Source organism: Mytilus californianus, unplaced genomic scaffold, assembly GCF_021869535.1.
Source record: "Mytilus californianus isolate M0D057914Y unplaced genomic scaffold, xbMytCali1.0.p SCAF_19, whole genome shotgun sequence".
Lineage (NCBI taxonomy): Eukaryota > Metazoa > Mollusca > Bivalvia > Mytilida > Mytilidae > Mytilus > Mytilus californianus.
The window spans coordinates 9136526-9153660 of NW_026262667.1; the positions used below are offsets into that span (position 1 = coordinate 9136526).

General features: G+C 31.8%; 1 protein-coding gene across 1 annotated transcript; it reads right to left on the reverse strand.

The window, feature by feature from the left end:
* Positions 1-4107: 4107 nt before the first annotated feature.
* On the reverse strand, positions 4108-5723 carry LOC127727234 (uncharacterized). The gene has a single exon (XM_052234714.1). It carries the CDS (start codon positions 5548-5550, stop codon positions 4393-4395), a length of 1158 nt encoding a protein of 385 aa, XP_052090674.1. The 5' UTR covers positions 5551-5723; the 3' UTR covers positions 4108-4392.
* Between the last annotated feature and the right edge of the window lie 11412 nt (positions 5724-17135).

Sequence of the window (17135 nt, forward strand, 5' to 3'; positions counted from 1 at the left end):
AATAGGAACCCGGATTTGATGTACTTTGTTTTGTTGGTATAACACCTTTTAATTTTCTCAAATTGGTGTCAGTTGATATCAATTAAAAGATATATTGTTCTGGAACAAAAAAGATTACCCTTGTCCAATTGTGCAAGATATCATGCTATTGTCTCTGTGGTTGAAACGGCCATACCTTAAGGAGCCTTATTTATTAAGCAATACAGTGTCAACATGCAATCCTATATAATTTCCTGGAATGTTGATATATAAATAAACAGAGAATGTGTTAAATGAGGGACATAATGTTAGTATTAAATAAAAAATGAAAACACTTTATAAATTTCATGCGATCTGATATAGTATGCATATTAGGACCGACCACATGCAAACTCAAAAGAAGTTAAACAAAATGAAGGTCACTGTTAAATGTTATACTAACTGTTGAGAAAATGAATCCCAGAAACCAATTGCATCTTTTATTAAAAGAAATATCACACATGATATCATATTGATTGATATGTTATGATTCAACAAAATATCTTTTTCAAATTTTTAAAAAATCCATATTTGTGTTTTGTTTGTATTTCCCGAAAGACTTCCTACAAATAAAGAAAAAAAAATAGATTCAATAATTTTCAGAGAAACAAAAGAGATGTGTTTCAAAATTTCGTCATTTAGGAGATATAATGGTAAGGGGGGATTTAAATGCCCACATTTATGAGTTTTCTAATCCTAATTAAACTATCATATTCGTAATGTTTATGTTATTATTGTCACAATAAAATATTGTTTACACTTACAGAATGAACAAGATTATACAGTCAAGGACTCGGATCCTGTTCTTTACAATTTTTAACCACTTTATTATGTTTCAGACAACATTGAAAATTTCGAAACACTGATTTACATCACAATAAAAATGAATATGGAAAGAATACTTTTGAATTATGCACTGATGCGCAACCAAGGATTTTAAACGGTTGAATCATTTGTGACTCAGGGGGGATTATAACATAGCATAACTATATTGGAGCTTTATGGTGGCCTGTTAAGACCATTTTGCATTTTCGGGATTTTGCCGTTTCGCCTTTTATATTCTATAGGGCGAAAACGCGAAATGACCTTAACCGGCCACCATAGAGCTTCAATCGATATTATTGCATTTACAATACAAAACGTTTACAAAAAAGTGCGAGTTCTAATGTTAGTGAATTCAAACCTATACCTTCAAATCACTGTCCTATACACACAAAACTGCTCAAACAGAGTTATGAGGAAGAACGACTGCAATCGACACTACATATGTTATGGTCACCGTCACGAATTGGTTATTCGATACGATGTATCGGGGTTTCAACCCAATAACGACATATTTTCGCGGTCTTAGAACTAAAGATTCCAGAATAGTAGTCTTATCTGTAATTTTACCGATATTTGTCATATTCCCGATTGCGATATTGTGACGGAGTGTGTGAATTTGCATGGCAGGAGACGCTTACCCTGTCGTCGCACCCAGATTCGCTCCTTGTGGAGTTCTTGCGAGTTTTTGTTTTTTTTTACCTGGCTTTGTCTCTTTCTATATATTTACAAGATTGTTTAAAAAATAAATGTTAGAAAAATTAAGTGGAATGAGGCCAAAGAAGCTACCTTGAAGTTAAACTTGATAAGTTTTGTTTTTGACATGAGACTCAAAGTTCTGGTACCCATAAATTAAATGAAAGTATAAAAGATGAAAAAGTTTCTGAATTGTCTTCTTTCATATTTAGGTCTGCAACAGGAAGTATAAATAACAGAAAAATATTTTAAGTAAATCAAACTATCAGAAAAAGAGAGAAAAAGAAAATGATGTGGTATGACAATGAATGTGAGAAAAAAGAAAAAAGTTGTGGTATGGCAAATGAATATGAAGCGCAATAAAGACATATAAAACACTTGACAAAAAATTCGAGTAATAATGCTCGGGACAAGAATTTGAAACAAAAGATTGCTTTAAATAAAAAGAAATTTAACAGAAAAAAAAACACAGATTATTTCAAAATAATTTATTGAAAAAAAAACCACATAATTTTGGTCGGTAAGCCAGTTAAAAGATAAATGTGAGAAATGACCTCAGTTGTAATTTTATAAAAATATTTTAAACAATTAATAAATATATCAAATATGAATAAATAAAAAGATTCAGATATGTTCTTATTGGATAACAAAAACCCCATACATTGCCTTATCTATGTAGATGATATCTGAATCTTCCAAATGTATATTGTTTAAATAAATTGTCAAATTATTGTGTAAAATGGATTTTATCAGTAAATATAAACAAATAAAAGATTAACATATTAAAAAAATTCTGGAAGAACAAAAAACCTGTTCTAGAAATTGCTTTTGCATATAAATATTTAGAGTATTGTTTAACCCTTTTGGGAGTTTTACTAAAGCATAATTTTGCATTTTCAAAACACTATATTCGGACAATCTGATGTTAATTTTTATTCTGGTTAAGCCTTTCTTTATTGTACTGATATTATGTGTTTAGATACTCTGTTGAAAGACAATGTCACCATGGAGTCTAGATACGTTTTATTCCAAAGAGCAAAAGTACAAATTGAAATTGCTAAATATATTTTTTGGCATTCTTGGATAATTAAGTACGATTTCATTTTTTGTAGATGCTATTAAACTTTGTGTTGGTTTATGGCATCATGTGTAGTGATTTAAGATAGTTTAAAATAAAAAAATATGCCCACCACGTGTTGATAATAACTCAGACTAATATAAAATTAAGATGAAATATGTTATTTAATAAAGCTGGATTTAATCCTGTATTTGAAAAATCAAAATTCAGTTTTTTTTATATGCAGAGACATTATTTCATAAATTTTGAAAGGAAACTAGAGTGTCTATATGCCATTTTGTTTTTCTTTGTTTACATAGTTGTTTATTGTTAAAGTGATTAAGATTATAACACAATGTTGACTGCTGTATCCCAGTTTTTGACATTTTTACCTATTATGTCTGTTTGTTTTGCTCACACATTGTTGTCAATATAATGGAATTGTAATGTACTATTATATTATTTATTTATGTATTTCTCTGTGCTGAGTGTTCTTGCGTTTGTTTGTACTGTATTCATGTCACGTAGTGTTGTCATTTTAGCGGTATTTTTAACATATCCATATAAGCGGGAGGTTTTGCTAGCCATAAAACAAGGAACAACCCACCATTTTGTCTATGTATGTTGGCGTTTGCTTTTGTTGCAGTTCATTGTTTCTGTTGTTCCGTTGTTTTCCTCTTATAGTTTTCTATACAAGGAAGTCAGGAATATGACAATTGTTTCCATTTGTTTGATATGTTTGAACTTTTGATTTTGCCATTTAGTAAGGGACTTTCCGTTTTGAAGTTCCCTTGGAGTTCGGTATTTTTGTTATTTTACTTTTTTTTTTAAATATCAATGAAAAAAAAAGAAAAAAATTAAGAAATTTGAGATGAAAGACTGTTTGAAATTAGAAAATGCCAAATTCGATATATCAAATGTTGTAAAACTCAAAATAACTAATATTAAGATGTTGATTAAAAACGACAAACATAGCAAAATATATTTAGAAAACCGTTGATGCCCTCTTTGTTATCTGAAGAGGAGGATGAATTACACTTATATATACAATGTACTTAAGAGTTAAAAATAGATTATATCAGACAATTTTAGATATTATACCTTCTTTTTATAATCTTTCAGACCTTGAAAAAGAGAGACAAAAGAAACCAAAGGGACATTCACACTAATAAGTCGAAAATGAAATGACAACGCCATGGCAAAAAAAGAAAAGAAAATGACAAAAAAAACAAACAACAATTTACAAAACACAACTTACAAAACTAAAGACCGAGCAAAACAAACCCCATCAAAACTTGAGTTGTTCTCAAGTGCTCCGGAAGGGTAAGCAGATCCTGCTCCACATGTGACCCGTAGTATTGCTCATGTAAGTACAAACCCGTTGGTAAGTCTAAATCGGTAGGTCACATCCGGGAAAAAGGGGACGGGATTGTGACTACGACGATTGTAACATTTCAACTCGGATTTCTTAGTAATGATTTTGATGCCAGTAAATGTTGAGTAAAAGGCATTAGTAAGATGCAAAAAATAGATATTTATTAACTTATTATCGTTAACTATTATACTGTAATATTATAAAATGATCAGTGATAAAGTGTTGATTTTATATTTTATTTTCTACGTTAAGCCTGTTCCTCCGCAGTTAAATTGTAAGAACAAAATACAGTTTTCTTATTCTTATCAATTTCATTATATTAATCATTAACTATTTCTTTGTAATGTCTTTGATGACAATCCAGATTTTGGATATTGAGTTAAAATAAAATCATCCTCTTTAAGCTAGTAATTAAGGTACAATATTACCGTTTCTTCGTACATATGCAACAACAGAGAATATTCTTTATCTCAGTTTTAAATGTTTTATCGAAAAATGTATAAATGAAAGGGTTAGCAATATAATTCAAAATATAGCCTTGATTTACAAACATTAAAACCAATATTTCCACATCGGTTGCATTCTCCCAGAAAGTGGTTGGAACTATTTCTGCAATTGTAAGTATTATTTTAGGAAGAGAACCAATAAGAAATGTTAATGTGATGATCAGGGATATTTTTGTAACTTTGCTAATTATCCTTTGATTTGTCTTTGATTGTTTCTTTATGACTTTACTGTAATTTCTCAATGAATTGTTTTCCAGATCTACTATAATTTGGTTAGATTGTTGTGTGTTGCTTGGTACAGAAATGCTATAGTCAGGTTTCAGTTCAGTGTCCAGTGTTGAAATTGAATACCCCTGTGTTTGGTTTTCATAATTTTCGTTTTTTGAACGTTTCTGCGATTCGAGGTCACTTTGGACTCCCTTTTTGAGGTGTGTACATGTTTTTCGAGCTATTAAACAGTACGGTACAATTAATAACCCACAGAATAGGATATAAGCAACACCCAACACAACATCATAAATGGCAGACACAGTACCAGTTATTTTTCCGCATATCTTTCCAGTGACGTTTCTGTTTATACTTTGAAGCGGGATAGAGCCATAGGCAACCATGGATGGCCCTGCGAGAACAGCTGATACAAACAAAGCGCATATCATGATTGCTTTTCTCCGTTTTAATGTCATTACAGGACCCTTTCGCCTGCAAACTTTCAAGTAACGTTGAATTGCAATCATTATAAGTAGGCAAGCAGACATACAAATTATCGCGGACCCCAACAGCCCTCCAAATTTACAAAGTAAATCAAATTCATTCGTCAATGGCATTAGAGTCATTGCTAGTCCATTCAGAGAACAAATAATACTTCCTAGTAAATCAGCAACAGCAAGATATGGTAAAAAGTACTGACCGTCTTTTATAGTTTTCTTTTTGAATCCATAGATATATGCAACAAGACCATTCCCTGTAACTCCTGTGATTATAAACAAAATCAGAAGAATATCTAGCGGAATATATAAACGCATGAAGTAGGCATTCCAATAATCTGTGTCGTCCATATTCGTATAAGTCAATGTCATAAGAAAGTAAACAGAATGTACGTTTAGTGTCTATTTTTGTGAAGTTCCTGTATTACCTATACACATATATATACAAAAGGCGAATTGTGTTCTAATAATAAGTCTTTCAAGAAATATATAACAAACCTGATGAATTTAAATTGCTGATATATTTCTATACCCTCCGTGGAGGTTTAAACGGGAAGTAATTAACAAGTTATGTTTGTTTGGGTTGCTAACCCAATTTTGTCAATATAACGGAACTATAGACAACTGTCATACACGGGGGAGATTTAGCTAGCTATTACCATTTTGTTCGGAAAATGCCCTAACAAGTCAGGAATACGACATATTCCATTCGTTCCGTTTGTGGACATAGTCTACCTTTTTCCACCTTTTTAATTTACATAAGAGTTCAGTAATTTTTGTTAATACTTTTATACTGTCCTGCATTCTACGCTCAATATTTTAAGCTCAATATGTTAAGCTTAACAGGCTTTTGAAGAAAACTATTCCGTTATTGTACAGTGACAACTGATGGGTAAATAAAAAAAATAATGTACCGACCTACCTCACGGCTAATTTTGGTCTTATTTTAAAGATAAATATGATGCTTTTCGATAATACCTTAAGTGTTGCACAGGTATGAAAATTGAAGTCAAAGGTTTAAACTATGAATGAAATATTGAGCACATGTGCTAATACGTATATGAATCAATATCCCAAATTAGCAACTTCTTTGTTTGGTGAGTTAGCTGTTCTAGAATCAGTATCGTCATGTGAACAAAACATTTTCATACAAATTCCTGTAAAAAGTCGGAATATAACGGACCTGAAGAGCAAGCTCTCCTTCTTCATCCATACTCCAAAGGTGGTCGTGATGGTGGGTTGGCAATATAAGCATTCATCGAGCAGACCTCTCGAAGAATTTGTTGTCTGAATGAAGTCACAAAAGTATCATTCCTTGAGATAACTCCGATGTCATTCTGGGCATTGAGCTCACCATGTACAGATTTTACTTTGTTTATTAGTCATACAGATCAGCGATGAATTGTCTTCACACTTTAACAGACGTGTCAATATCTGGACCATCTAAATTTGACCAATTTTGATACCTGTATGGGTTTTGTTTGAACGACTTATAAATTTTGGCAATGGAGAAAAAAGAATCCGTGTTGTACCCTGTAATGGCGTTGGGTGTATTTTACTGGCTCCGTAGTATAGCTAAGATAATGAACACGGGCATAAACTGTCTTGTGAGGAAAAAAGCAACCACAATTTTTGACTTATTTAGAATTACTGTACACAAAGTTATAAAGCTTTAGTATCTGATGACGTTATTATAAAACCACAATTGTAATTATAATTACTAACATTGGTTCATTGGAAACTGAGACTGCAGACTAAGTCTTGTGTCTGTCTCTTCCTGTGGACTAGACAACTGAGAACGGTCGATGACAGTCCCGGCACAAATTTAAAGTTGCTTCAGTCTCTTGATTTATCAAACAATCGAGATAAGAATATTTCGTCTCGGTCATGCACTGTGAATTTATTGTAAAGCTCGATTGTATAATCACCTAGAAATTCCAATTTCTTTTCCAGTGAACAGCGAAATTTCGTCCATTGTGGAAATATATTGCCGTGTCGATTAAATAATACTACATTCTGAGCTAATTTTACATTTGTTAAAATAATATGAAAGTACTCCTTGCCATGTCATGGTCAGTTTGTTTTCGACTTATGAGTTTGAATATCCCTTTGGTATCTTTCGCCTCTCTTTTGTATATCTTGGAATTATTTTAGTATAAACATAATAAAATTATAAATCTATACATTTACTTAGTTGGAATGGATGTATAAAAGGGCTAAGAATAAAAATAACTTTTTAAGTCTTTCACAAAATAAATGTTAAACTACTCTTAGAATTCCATAATGAAAAATTATGTAAAATACTTAAGCGTCTTTTGGTTTCTTTGATTGTTGTGTTTCTTTCCCACTGACCAATTATTATACCCGCCACCTCATTGTATTTATATTATTACAGGTATATAATATCACGATTATTATTTTTCAAAATATTTGCAAACTTCTACATTGTTCTAGGAAAGTATAAAAAACTTATGGTGGAACAATCATTAATTTGTGTACGAATATTTAATGTTGCACCAATAGTTGCCATGGGAACAATCAAGATGGAATTTTTTAATTTTGTGAAATTGTATTTTAAACATTTGAAACAAATAAGAATGTTTTGGATCAAAAAAGTTCGTAAACTCCAAAACATATAAATGAACTAACATTAAAAAACATACAAGACAAACAAAGGCCAGTTTTTGACATTTTTACCTATTATGTCTTTTTTTGCTCACACATTGAAGTCAATATAATGGAATTGTAATGTTCTATTATATCATATTATTTATTTGTGTATTTCTCTGTGCTGAGTGTTCTTGCGTTTGTTTGTACTGTATTCCTGTCACGTAGTGTTGTCATTTTAGCGGTATTTTTAACATAGCCATAAAAGCAAGAGGTTTGGCTAGCCACAAAACAAGGTTCAACTCACCATTTTGTCTTAAAATGTCCTGTACCAAGTCAGGAATATGGCAGTTGTTATCAGAGAGTCCGTTTCTATGTATGTTGGCGTTTGCTTAGTTCATTGTTTCTGTTGTTCCGTTATTTCCTCTTATAGTTCATGTGTTTCCCTCGGTGTTAGTTTGTTACCCGGATTTGTGTTTGCTTAATCGATAACCATTTTCTATATACGAAAATGCCTGTACCAAGTCTGGAATATGACAATTGTTTTCCATTAGTTTGATGTGTTTGAGCTTATGATTTTGCCATTTTATAAGGGACTTTCCGTTTTAATGTTCCCTTATAGTTCCGTATTTTTGTTTTACTCTTTTCTAAAAAAATATCAATGAAAAAAAAGAAACAAATTAAGAAATTTGAGATGGAAGACTGTTTGAAAGTAGATAATGCCCAATTCGATATTTCAAATGTTGTAAGACTCAAAATAACTAATATTAAGCTGTTGATTAAAAACGACAAGCATAACAAAAAGTAAAACAACAAAAATACCGATCTCCAAGAAAAAAAAAACTGAACTGGAAGGAATTTCCTCTTTTCATTTAGTGATAAATATATTTAGAAAACCGTTGATGCCCACTTTGCTATCTGAGGAGGAAGATGAATTACACTTGTATATACACTGTACTTAAGAGTTAAGAAATAGATTATATAGATATTATACCTTCTTTTCATAATCTTTCATACCTTGAAAAAGGGAGGCAAAAGATACCAAAGGGACATTCACACTAATAAGTCGAAAATAAATGACAACGCCATGGCAAAAAAAAAAAGAAAAAGACAAAAAGACAAACAACAGTATACAAAACACAACAAAGAAAACTAAAGACTGAGCAAAACAAACCCCACCAAAACTGGAGTTGTTCCCATGTACTCCGGAAGGGTAAGCAGATCCTGCTCCACATGTTACCCGTAGTGTTACTCATGTAAGTACAAACCCGGTGGTAAGTCTAAATCGGTAGGTCACATTCGGGGAAAAGGAGGTCGTTACGACTATTGTAACATTTCAACTTGGATTTCTTAGTAATGATTTTGATGCCAGTAAATATTGAATTAAAGGTATAAGTAAGATGCAAAAATTAGATATCTATTAACATAATTATCGTTAACTATTATACTGTAATATTATAATATGATCAGTGATAAAGTGTTGATTTAATATTTTATTTTCTACGTTAAGCCTGACCTCCGCAGTTAAATTGTAAAAACAAAATACAGTTTTCTTATTCTTATTATTTTCATCATATTAATAATTAATTATTGTTTTGTTATGTCTTTGATGACAATCCAGATTTTGGATATTGTATCAATAAAATCATCCTCTTTCAGCTAGTAATTAAGGTACAATATTACCGTTTCTTCGTGCATATGCAACAACAGAGAATATTCTTTATCTCAGTTTTAAATGTTTTATCGAAAAATGTATAAATGAAAGGGTTAGCAATATAATTCAAAATATAGCCTTGATTTACAAACATTAAAACCAATATTTCCACATCGGTTGCATTCTCCCAGAAAGTGGTTGGAACTATCCCTTGTATTGAAAGTATTATTTTAGGAATTGAACCAATAAGAAATGTTAATGTGATGATCAGGGATATTTTTGTAACTTTGCTAATTATCCTTTGATTTGTCTTTGGTTGTAAAACTTTACTGTAATTTCTCAATGAATTGTTTTCCAGATCTACTAAAATTTTGTTAGATTGTTGAGTGTTACTTGGTACAGAAATGCTAAAGTCAGGTTTCAGTTCAGTGTCCAGTGTTGAAATTGAATACCCCTGTGTTTGGTTTTCATAATTTTCGTTTTTAGAACGTTTCTGCGATTCGAGGTCACTTTGGACTCCCTTTTTGAGGTGTGTACATGTTTTCCGAGCTATTAAACAGTACGGTACAATTAATAACCCACAGAATAGGATATAAGCAACACTCAACACAACATCATAAATGGCAGACACAGTACCAGTTATTTTCCCGCATATCTTTCCAGTGACGTTTCTGTTTATACTTTGAAGCGGGATAGAGCCATAGGCAACCATGGATGGCCCTGCGAGAACAACTGATACAAACAAAGCGCATATCATGATTGCTTTTCTCCATTTTAATGTCATTACAGGACCCTTTCGCCTGCAAACTTTCAAGTACCGTTGAATTGCAATCATTATAAGTAGGCAAACAGACATACAAATTATCGCAGATCCCAACAGCCCTCCAAATTTACAAAGTAAATCAAATTCATTCGTCAATGGCATTAGAGTCATTGCTAGTCCATTCAGAGAACAAATAATACTTCCTAGTAAATCAGCAACAGCTAGAAATGGTAAAAAGTACTGACCGTCTTTTATAGTTTTCCTTTTGAATCCATAGATATATACAACAAGACCATTCCCTGTAACTCCTGTGATTATAAACAAAATCATAAGAATATCTAACGGAATATATAAACGCATGAAGTAGGCATTCCAATAATCTGTGTCGTCCAATTTGGTATTATTCACGTCCATTTTCGTATAAGGTAATGTCATAAGAAAGTAAACAGAATGTGTGTTTAGTGTCTATTTTTGTGAAGTTCCTTTATTACTTATACACATGTATACAAAAGGCGAATTGTGTTCTAATAACAATACGTCTTTCAAGAAATTATATAACAAACCTGATGACTTTAAATTGCTGATATATTTCTTTACCCTCAGTGGAAGTTTAAACGGAAAGTAATTAACAAGTTATGTTTGTTTGGGTTGCTAACCCAATTTTGTTAATATAACGGAACTATAGACAACTGTCATACAAGTGGGAGGTTTATCTAGCTATTACCATTTTGTTCGGAAAATGCCCGAACAAGTCAGGAATACGACATATTCCATTTGTTCCGTTGGTGGACATAGTCTACCTTTTTCCCCCTTTTTATTTTACCTAACAGTTCAGTAACTTTGTTAATACTTTTATACTGTCCTGCTTTCTAAGCTCATTATTTTAAGCTCGATATGTTTGGCTTAACAGGCTTTTGAAGAAAAACTCTGCTGTTATTGTACAGTGACAAAGGATGGGTAAACAAAAAAATAATGGACAGACCTACCTCAAGGCTAATTTTGGTTTTATTTTAAAGATAAATATAATGTTCGTCGATAAAACCTTAAGTGTTGCACAGGTATGAAAACTGAAGTCAAAGGTTTAAACTATGAATGAAATATTGAGCACATGTTCTAATACATATCAATCAATATCCCAAACTGTCATACAAGTGAGAGGTTTAGCTAGCTATAAAACCAGGTTTAATCCACCATTTTCTTCATACGGAAATGCCTGTACTAAGTCAGGAATCTGACAGTTTTTTTTCCATTAGTTTGATGTGTTTGAGCTTTTTATTTTGCCATTTGATAAGGGACTTTCCGTTTTGAAATTTCCTTGGAGTTCGGTATTTTTGTAATTATACTTTTTAGCAACTTTTGAAAAAGTTTGGTGAGTTAGCTGAATTCTACAATCAGTATCGTCATGTTAACAACAAATGTTTAAACAAATTCCTATAAAAAGTCGGAATATAACGGACCTAAAGAGCAAGCTCTCCTTCTTCATCCATACTCGAAAGGTGGTCGGGATGGTGGTTTGGCAATATAAGCATTCATCGAGCAGAGCTCTCGAAGAATTTGTTGTCTGAATGATGTCAGAAAAGAAGCATACCTTCAGATAACTCCGACGTCATTCTGCGCATTGGGTTCACCATGTACGGATTCAACTTTGTTTATGAGTCATACAGATCAGCAATGAATTGTCTTCACACTTCAACAGATGTGTCAATATCTGGACCATCTAGATTTGACCAATTTTGATACCTGTATGGGTTTTGTTTGAACGACTTATGAATTTTCCTTTTTGGAAATGCAGAAAAAAGAATCCGTGTTGTCCCTGTAATGGCGTTGGGTGTATTTTACTGGCTCAATAGTATAGCTAAGATCATGAATACGGGTATAAACTGTCTTGTGTTGAAAAAAAGCAACCATTCTAGAACCACAATTTTTGACTTATTTAGAATTACTGTACACAAAGTTATAAAGCTTTAGTATCTGATGAAGTTATTATAAAACCACCATTGTAATTATAATTACTAATAACATTTGGTTCATTGGAAACTGAGACTGTAGAATAAAGTCTTTTGTCTGCCCCTTCCTGTGGACAAGACAACTGAGAACGGGCAATGACAGTCCCGGCACAAATTTAAAATTGCTCCAGTCTCTTGATTTATCAAAGAATCGAGATAAGAATATTTCGTCTTGGTCATGCACTGCGAATTTATTGTAAAGCTCGAGTGTATAATCACCTAGAAATCTGATCAATCCCAATTTATTTTCAAGTGAACAGGGAAATTTCGTCCATTGTGGAAATATATTGCCGAGTTGGTTAAATAATACTACATTCTGAGCTAATTTTACATTTGTTAAAATGATATGAAAGTACTCCTTGCCATGTCATTGTCAGTTTGTTTTCGAATTATGAGTTTGAATATTCCTTTGATATCTTTCGCCTCTCTTTTGTAAATCTTGGAATTATTTTAGCATTAACATTATAAAATTATAAATCTATACATTTACTTAGTTGGAATGAATGTATAAAAGGGCTAAGAATAAAAATAACTTTTTAAGTCTTTCACAAAATAAATGTTAAACTACTCTTAGAATTCCATAATGAAAAATTATGTAAAATACTTAAGTGTCTTTTGGTTTATTGGATTGTTGTGTTTCTTTCTCACTGACCAATTATTATACCCGACACCTCATTGTAATTATTTTACTACAGGTATATAATATCATGATTATTATTTTTCAAAATATTTGCAAACTTCTACATTGTTCTAGGAAAATATAAAAAAATTATGGTGGAACAATCATTAATTTGTGTACGAATATTCAATGTTGCACCAATAGTTGCTTATAGCAAACATAAAAGTGTAGGAAATATGCTTTGCAGATCAAAGTTAAAGACTTTGACATAAATTCGACAGTTGGACCCCTGATGATGGCAGATCTGTCATAATATCTAGATCTATTGACGAAGAATTAAAATATGAACATATCAATATATACATGAATGATTTTTATATTTGATTATATTAAAATAATGCATCTTAAGATGACCATCCCAAGCTTTAACTGCCGAAACACTAAAGTAGTGTCGGGTCTTATCATGCAATATGGGATGCGTGGTTGTATGGGTGTTTTATAATAACAAAAGATAACGTCGAAATAGATGATAGTATTACTGATGCTTCATTAATTGACCGTACTGAATTATTACAACAAAATAAATCGAAAGAAACAGAAAATATTCCGTTAGTTTTAATAACTAAACATAACCCATATATACGTAAAATAAAAAAAAAACGTATCATGAAACACTGGGTTTTATTGCAGTTTGACAAAGATTGTGTACACATATTCAATGTTGCACCAATAGTTGCTTATAGCAAACATAAAAGTGTAGGAAATTTGCTTTGCAGATCAAAGTTAAAGACTTTGACATAAATTCGACAGTTGGACCCCTGATGATGGCAGATCTGTCATAATATCTAGATCTATTGACGAAGAATTAAAATATGAATATATCAATATATACATGAATAATTTTCATATTTGATTATATTAAAATAATGCATCTTAAGATGACCATCCCAAGCTTTAACTGCCGAAACACTAAAGTAGTGTCGGGTCCTATCAGAGATTTCCAATAAGATGACTTTACTCGACATAACCGACCTAACTCAACGTATTTCGTCCTATTCCATTGAAGCATGACGGAGGGGAGCATACACTGCATGCATATTTTGCTCTTTGAACACGCATTTTTTGCTGGAATAGACTTAAAGTAAAAATCAACCCAACTACTTTTTTTAATCTTTAAATATTTTGTTATTAAATTTTGAATAATTCATTGACAAAAATATTTTAATGGAATAAGTAAGCTAGTAACTTGTAATCAAATACCCCCATCATTTCTTGTCATTTCACTTGACCCATATTTCAGTTCTTCTCAAAATATGAATTTTAAAAACTACCAAGTCAAAATTTAGCATGAAAATATTAAAATAATGAATTCCGAAGCGAGAAGGTTATCTTTTTTTTGTTTTTATAAGTTTTAACGTTTAAAAAGTAGATTCGAACACACCCGAATGTAAAAGGTGTACGCGACTAACTTTTTAAAAAAAATATTTTTTTATAATTTAATTCAGAATAATTTGACGTGGGCAGAAATTAATCATTGATCAAATAGTACAATTCGTCATTAACTATAATAATGCATGGGACGAGGTTTTTGTCCATGTATATTTAAACGTGCATTCGCGGATACAGGGGTGGGTAGAGGGCGTACTCCCTTCCCCTTTCGATCGCCAAATAATTTTGAAAATCTCATGTTTTCTACGTTATATATACAAATTTTTGGTATACAATCGTCCAATTTTTTTCGCATCGCCCTGCTCGGCAGTATAAATTCAATCATCGGGAACTACGACCTCTTTCAAATATCTTGGATCCGGCCATAATCACAAATTGTATTGCACAAAAAAAATAAATGATTGTCGTTTGACTTTGATAAATATGTTTTAAAAACAACAATGTTTGAACATCATACATCTCGCATGAGATTTAAAAGTTTAAGACTACATACTGAATTGGATTTTTTCCTGAATTTAGTAGCTCTCTTAACACGGAAATGTGATACTGACGTGTAATCTAATGGACACATATTCTTGTTTCTGATGTTTCTTTTAATATAAATATATATATATATTATTTATTTATTTTAAATATTTTAAACATTCTAATATTTACATACTAAATAGTGTGTTAAAATTACATTGTTAGGTAATCTATAATTTTATTTGTGTAATTGTATTAATCTCTGTACTGATTAATCCACACTCCCATAGATTTGTATGTCATATGTTGCTATTTATAGGCACTTATATTATTTATTTATTTATATAGTTATATTTAATTCCACTAACAAATCATCATGTATCTTTTGCCGATAAATTATCATTTCATTTTATAGAGAACTTCATATAATCTGCTTTACAGTTATGAACACTAATGGTCCTACAGACACTCTGTGCTATTGACATGACAAAAGGTCTAATTACTTTTATATACTGTTTATGAATTTTTTATACTTAATTTGTGATATGTACAAAAAAGAAGAAAAGTATGATTGTTAATGAGACAACTCTTCACAAGCGACCAAATGACACAGAAATTAACTACTGTAGGCCACCGTACGGCCTTCAACAATGAGCAAAGCCCATTCCGCATAGTCAGCTATGAGGCCACAACAAAATGACAAATGTAAAACAACTAAAACGAGAAAACTAACGGCCTAATTAATGTACAAAAAAATTAACGAAAACACAGCAACAAACAATAACCATTGAATTACAGGCTCCCGACTTGGGACAGGCACATCCATACATAATGTGGCGGGGTTAAACATGTTAGCGGGCCCCCTTACCTGGGACAGTGGTGTAACAGTATGACATCATTGATTAATATTCTAGACTGGATAATTGTTCTTTATTTTTTAGTTGTAGTTGTTTTTTAAGATAGTGTTCAGTAGCTGTGAATACTCTCAGATCGGTACATGGAGTTTATTTGGAAATACTAGTAATTGCTGTTTTTGTGCTTCGTTTCAGTCGGACGAGTCAATCCTTTTCTTACTGTTTTAATTGTCAGTAGACATGATCATTTGATAAACATACTTCTATGATCTCTATTGGCTTTAACTTGGACATTTATAAAAAATATGTAGCATAGCATAGAGATGCGTGCGTAAAATAAGTTCTCGAAATAAATTAGCTAAAATATCAGATAAGAATTTAGCCTCAAACTATAATACTTACGACGAATATTTAGCCTCAAGCTATAATACTTATGATGATGATGATGATGATGATGATGATGATACTGATGTATGTCTTATATCCAGCGACAAATATTACATATATATTAAGGATGATGAAATGATAATGATAAATGAATATACCTTTTTGTACATGACCAACACTTACAGTAGCATTTTTATATGCTAGGTAACAAGATAGCGTATCCGCTACAAAAACACACTTGTCTTTCTTCGAGTAAACCAATACCTGTTCTTACTCCTGAATGCATCGTGCTTGGTGGAGAAGCCGAAAAATCCAGTCTTCCATTTATTCGATCAGGGGGTCCAACAAAATAATTGAACCCGTAATCGAGGCTAGCCTGCTACCAGTCAATCCCATATTTAATAAAAACCTGTTTATATATTTTATGATTTATGTGCATATATTATTATTCTAGCAACACTTGTTTTGTTTTGATAACACTTTTTGTTGCATAATTTATTTGATTTTTTTGCTTGTTTCTTTGTATAAAAAAACTCAGTTTTTATTGTAAAATGGTGTTTCATAGCTTCCATTCTCCTTGTGACTTGCTATTATTAATATTCAGTAGAAATGCAATTATTATTCTAAATAGTATAAAATATTTTAACAAATAAAGATTAGATATAGGAAGATGTGGTATGAGTGCCAATGAGACAACTCTCCATCCAAGTTACAATTTATAAAAGTAAACCATTATAGGTCAAGGTACGGCCTTCAACGCGGAGCATTGGCTCACACCGAACAGCAAGCTATAAAGGGCCCCAAAAAATTACTAGTGTAAAACCATTCAAACGGAAAAACCAACGGTCTAATCTATATAAAAACGAGAAACGAGAAACACGTATGAACTACATAAACAGACGACAACTACTGTAATCAGATTCCTGACTACCCCATTTTTGATTTAGACTTCCTTACCACTAGCATCTAAGATACATACACTGACAAAATATTGTACCCGCATCCGTCCGCCAGTCTGTCCATCACATATTTTCTATTTTCTCTTCAAAGCTTTAGTATGCTTATCATGCATTCTCTTTTCGATTTATTCCTTATACACTCCGACATGGATCCGAGTACAGAGTACACTTATATCCTGACCCAAAAACGAATG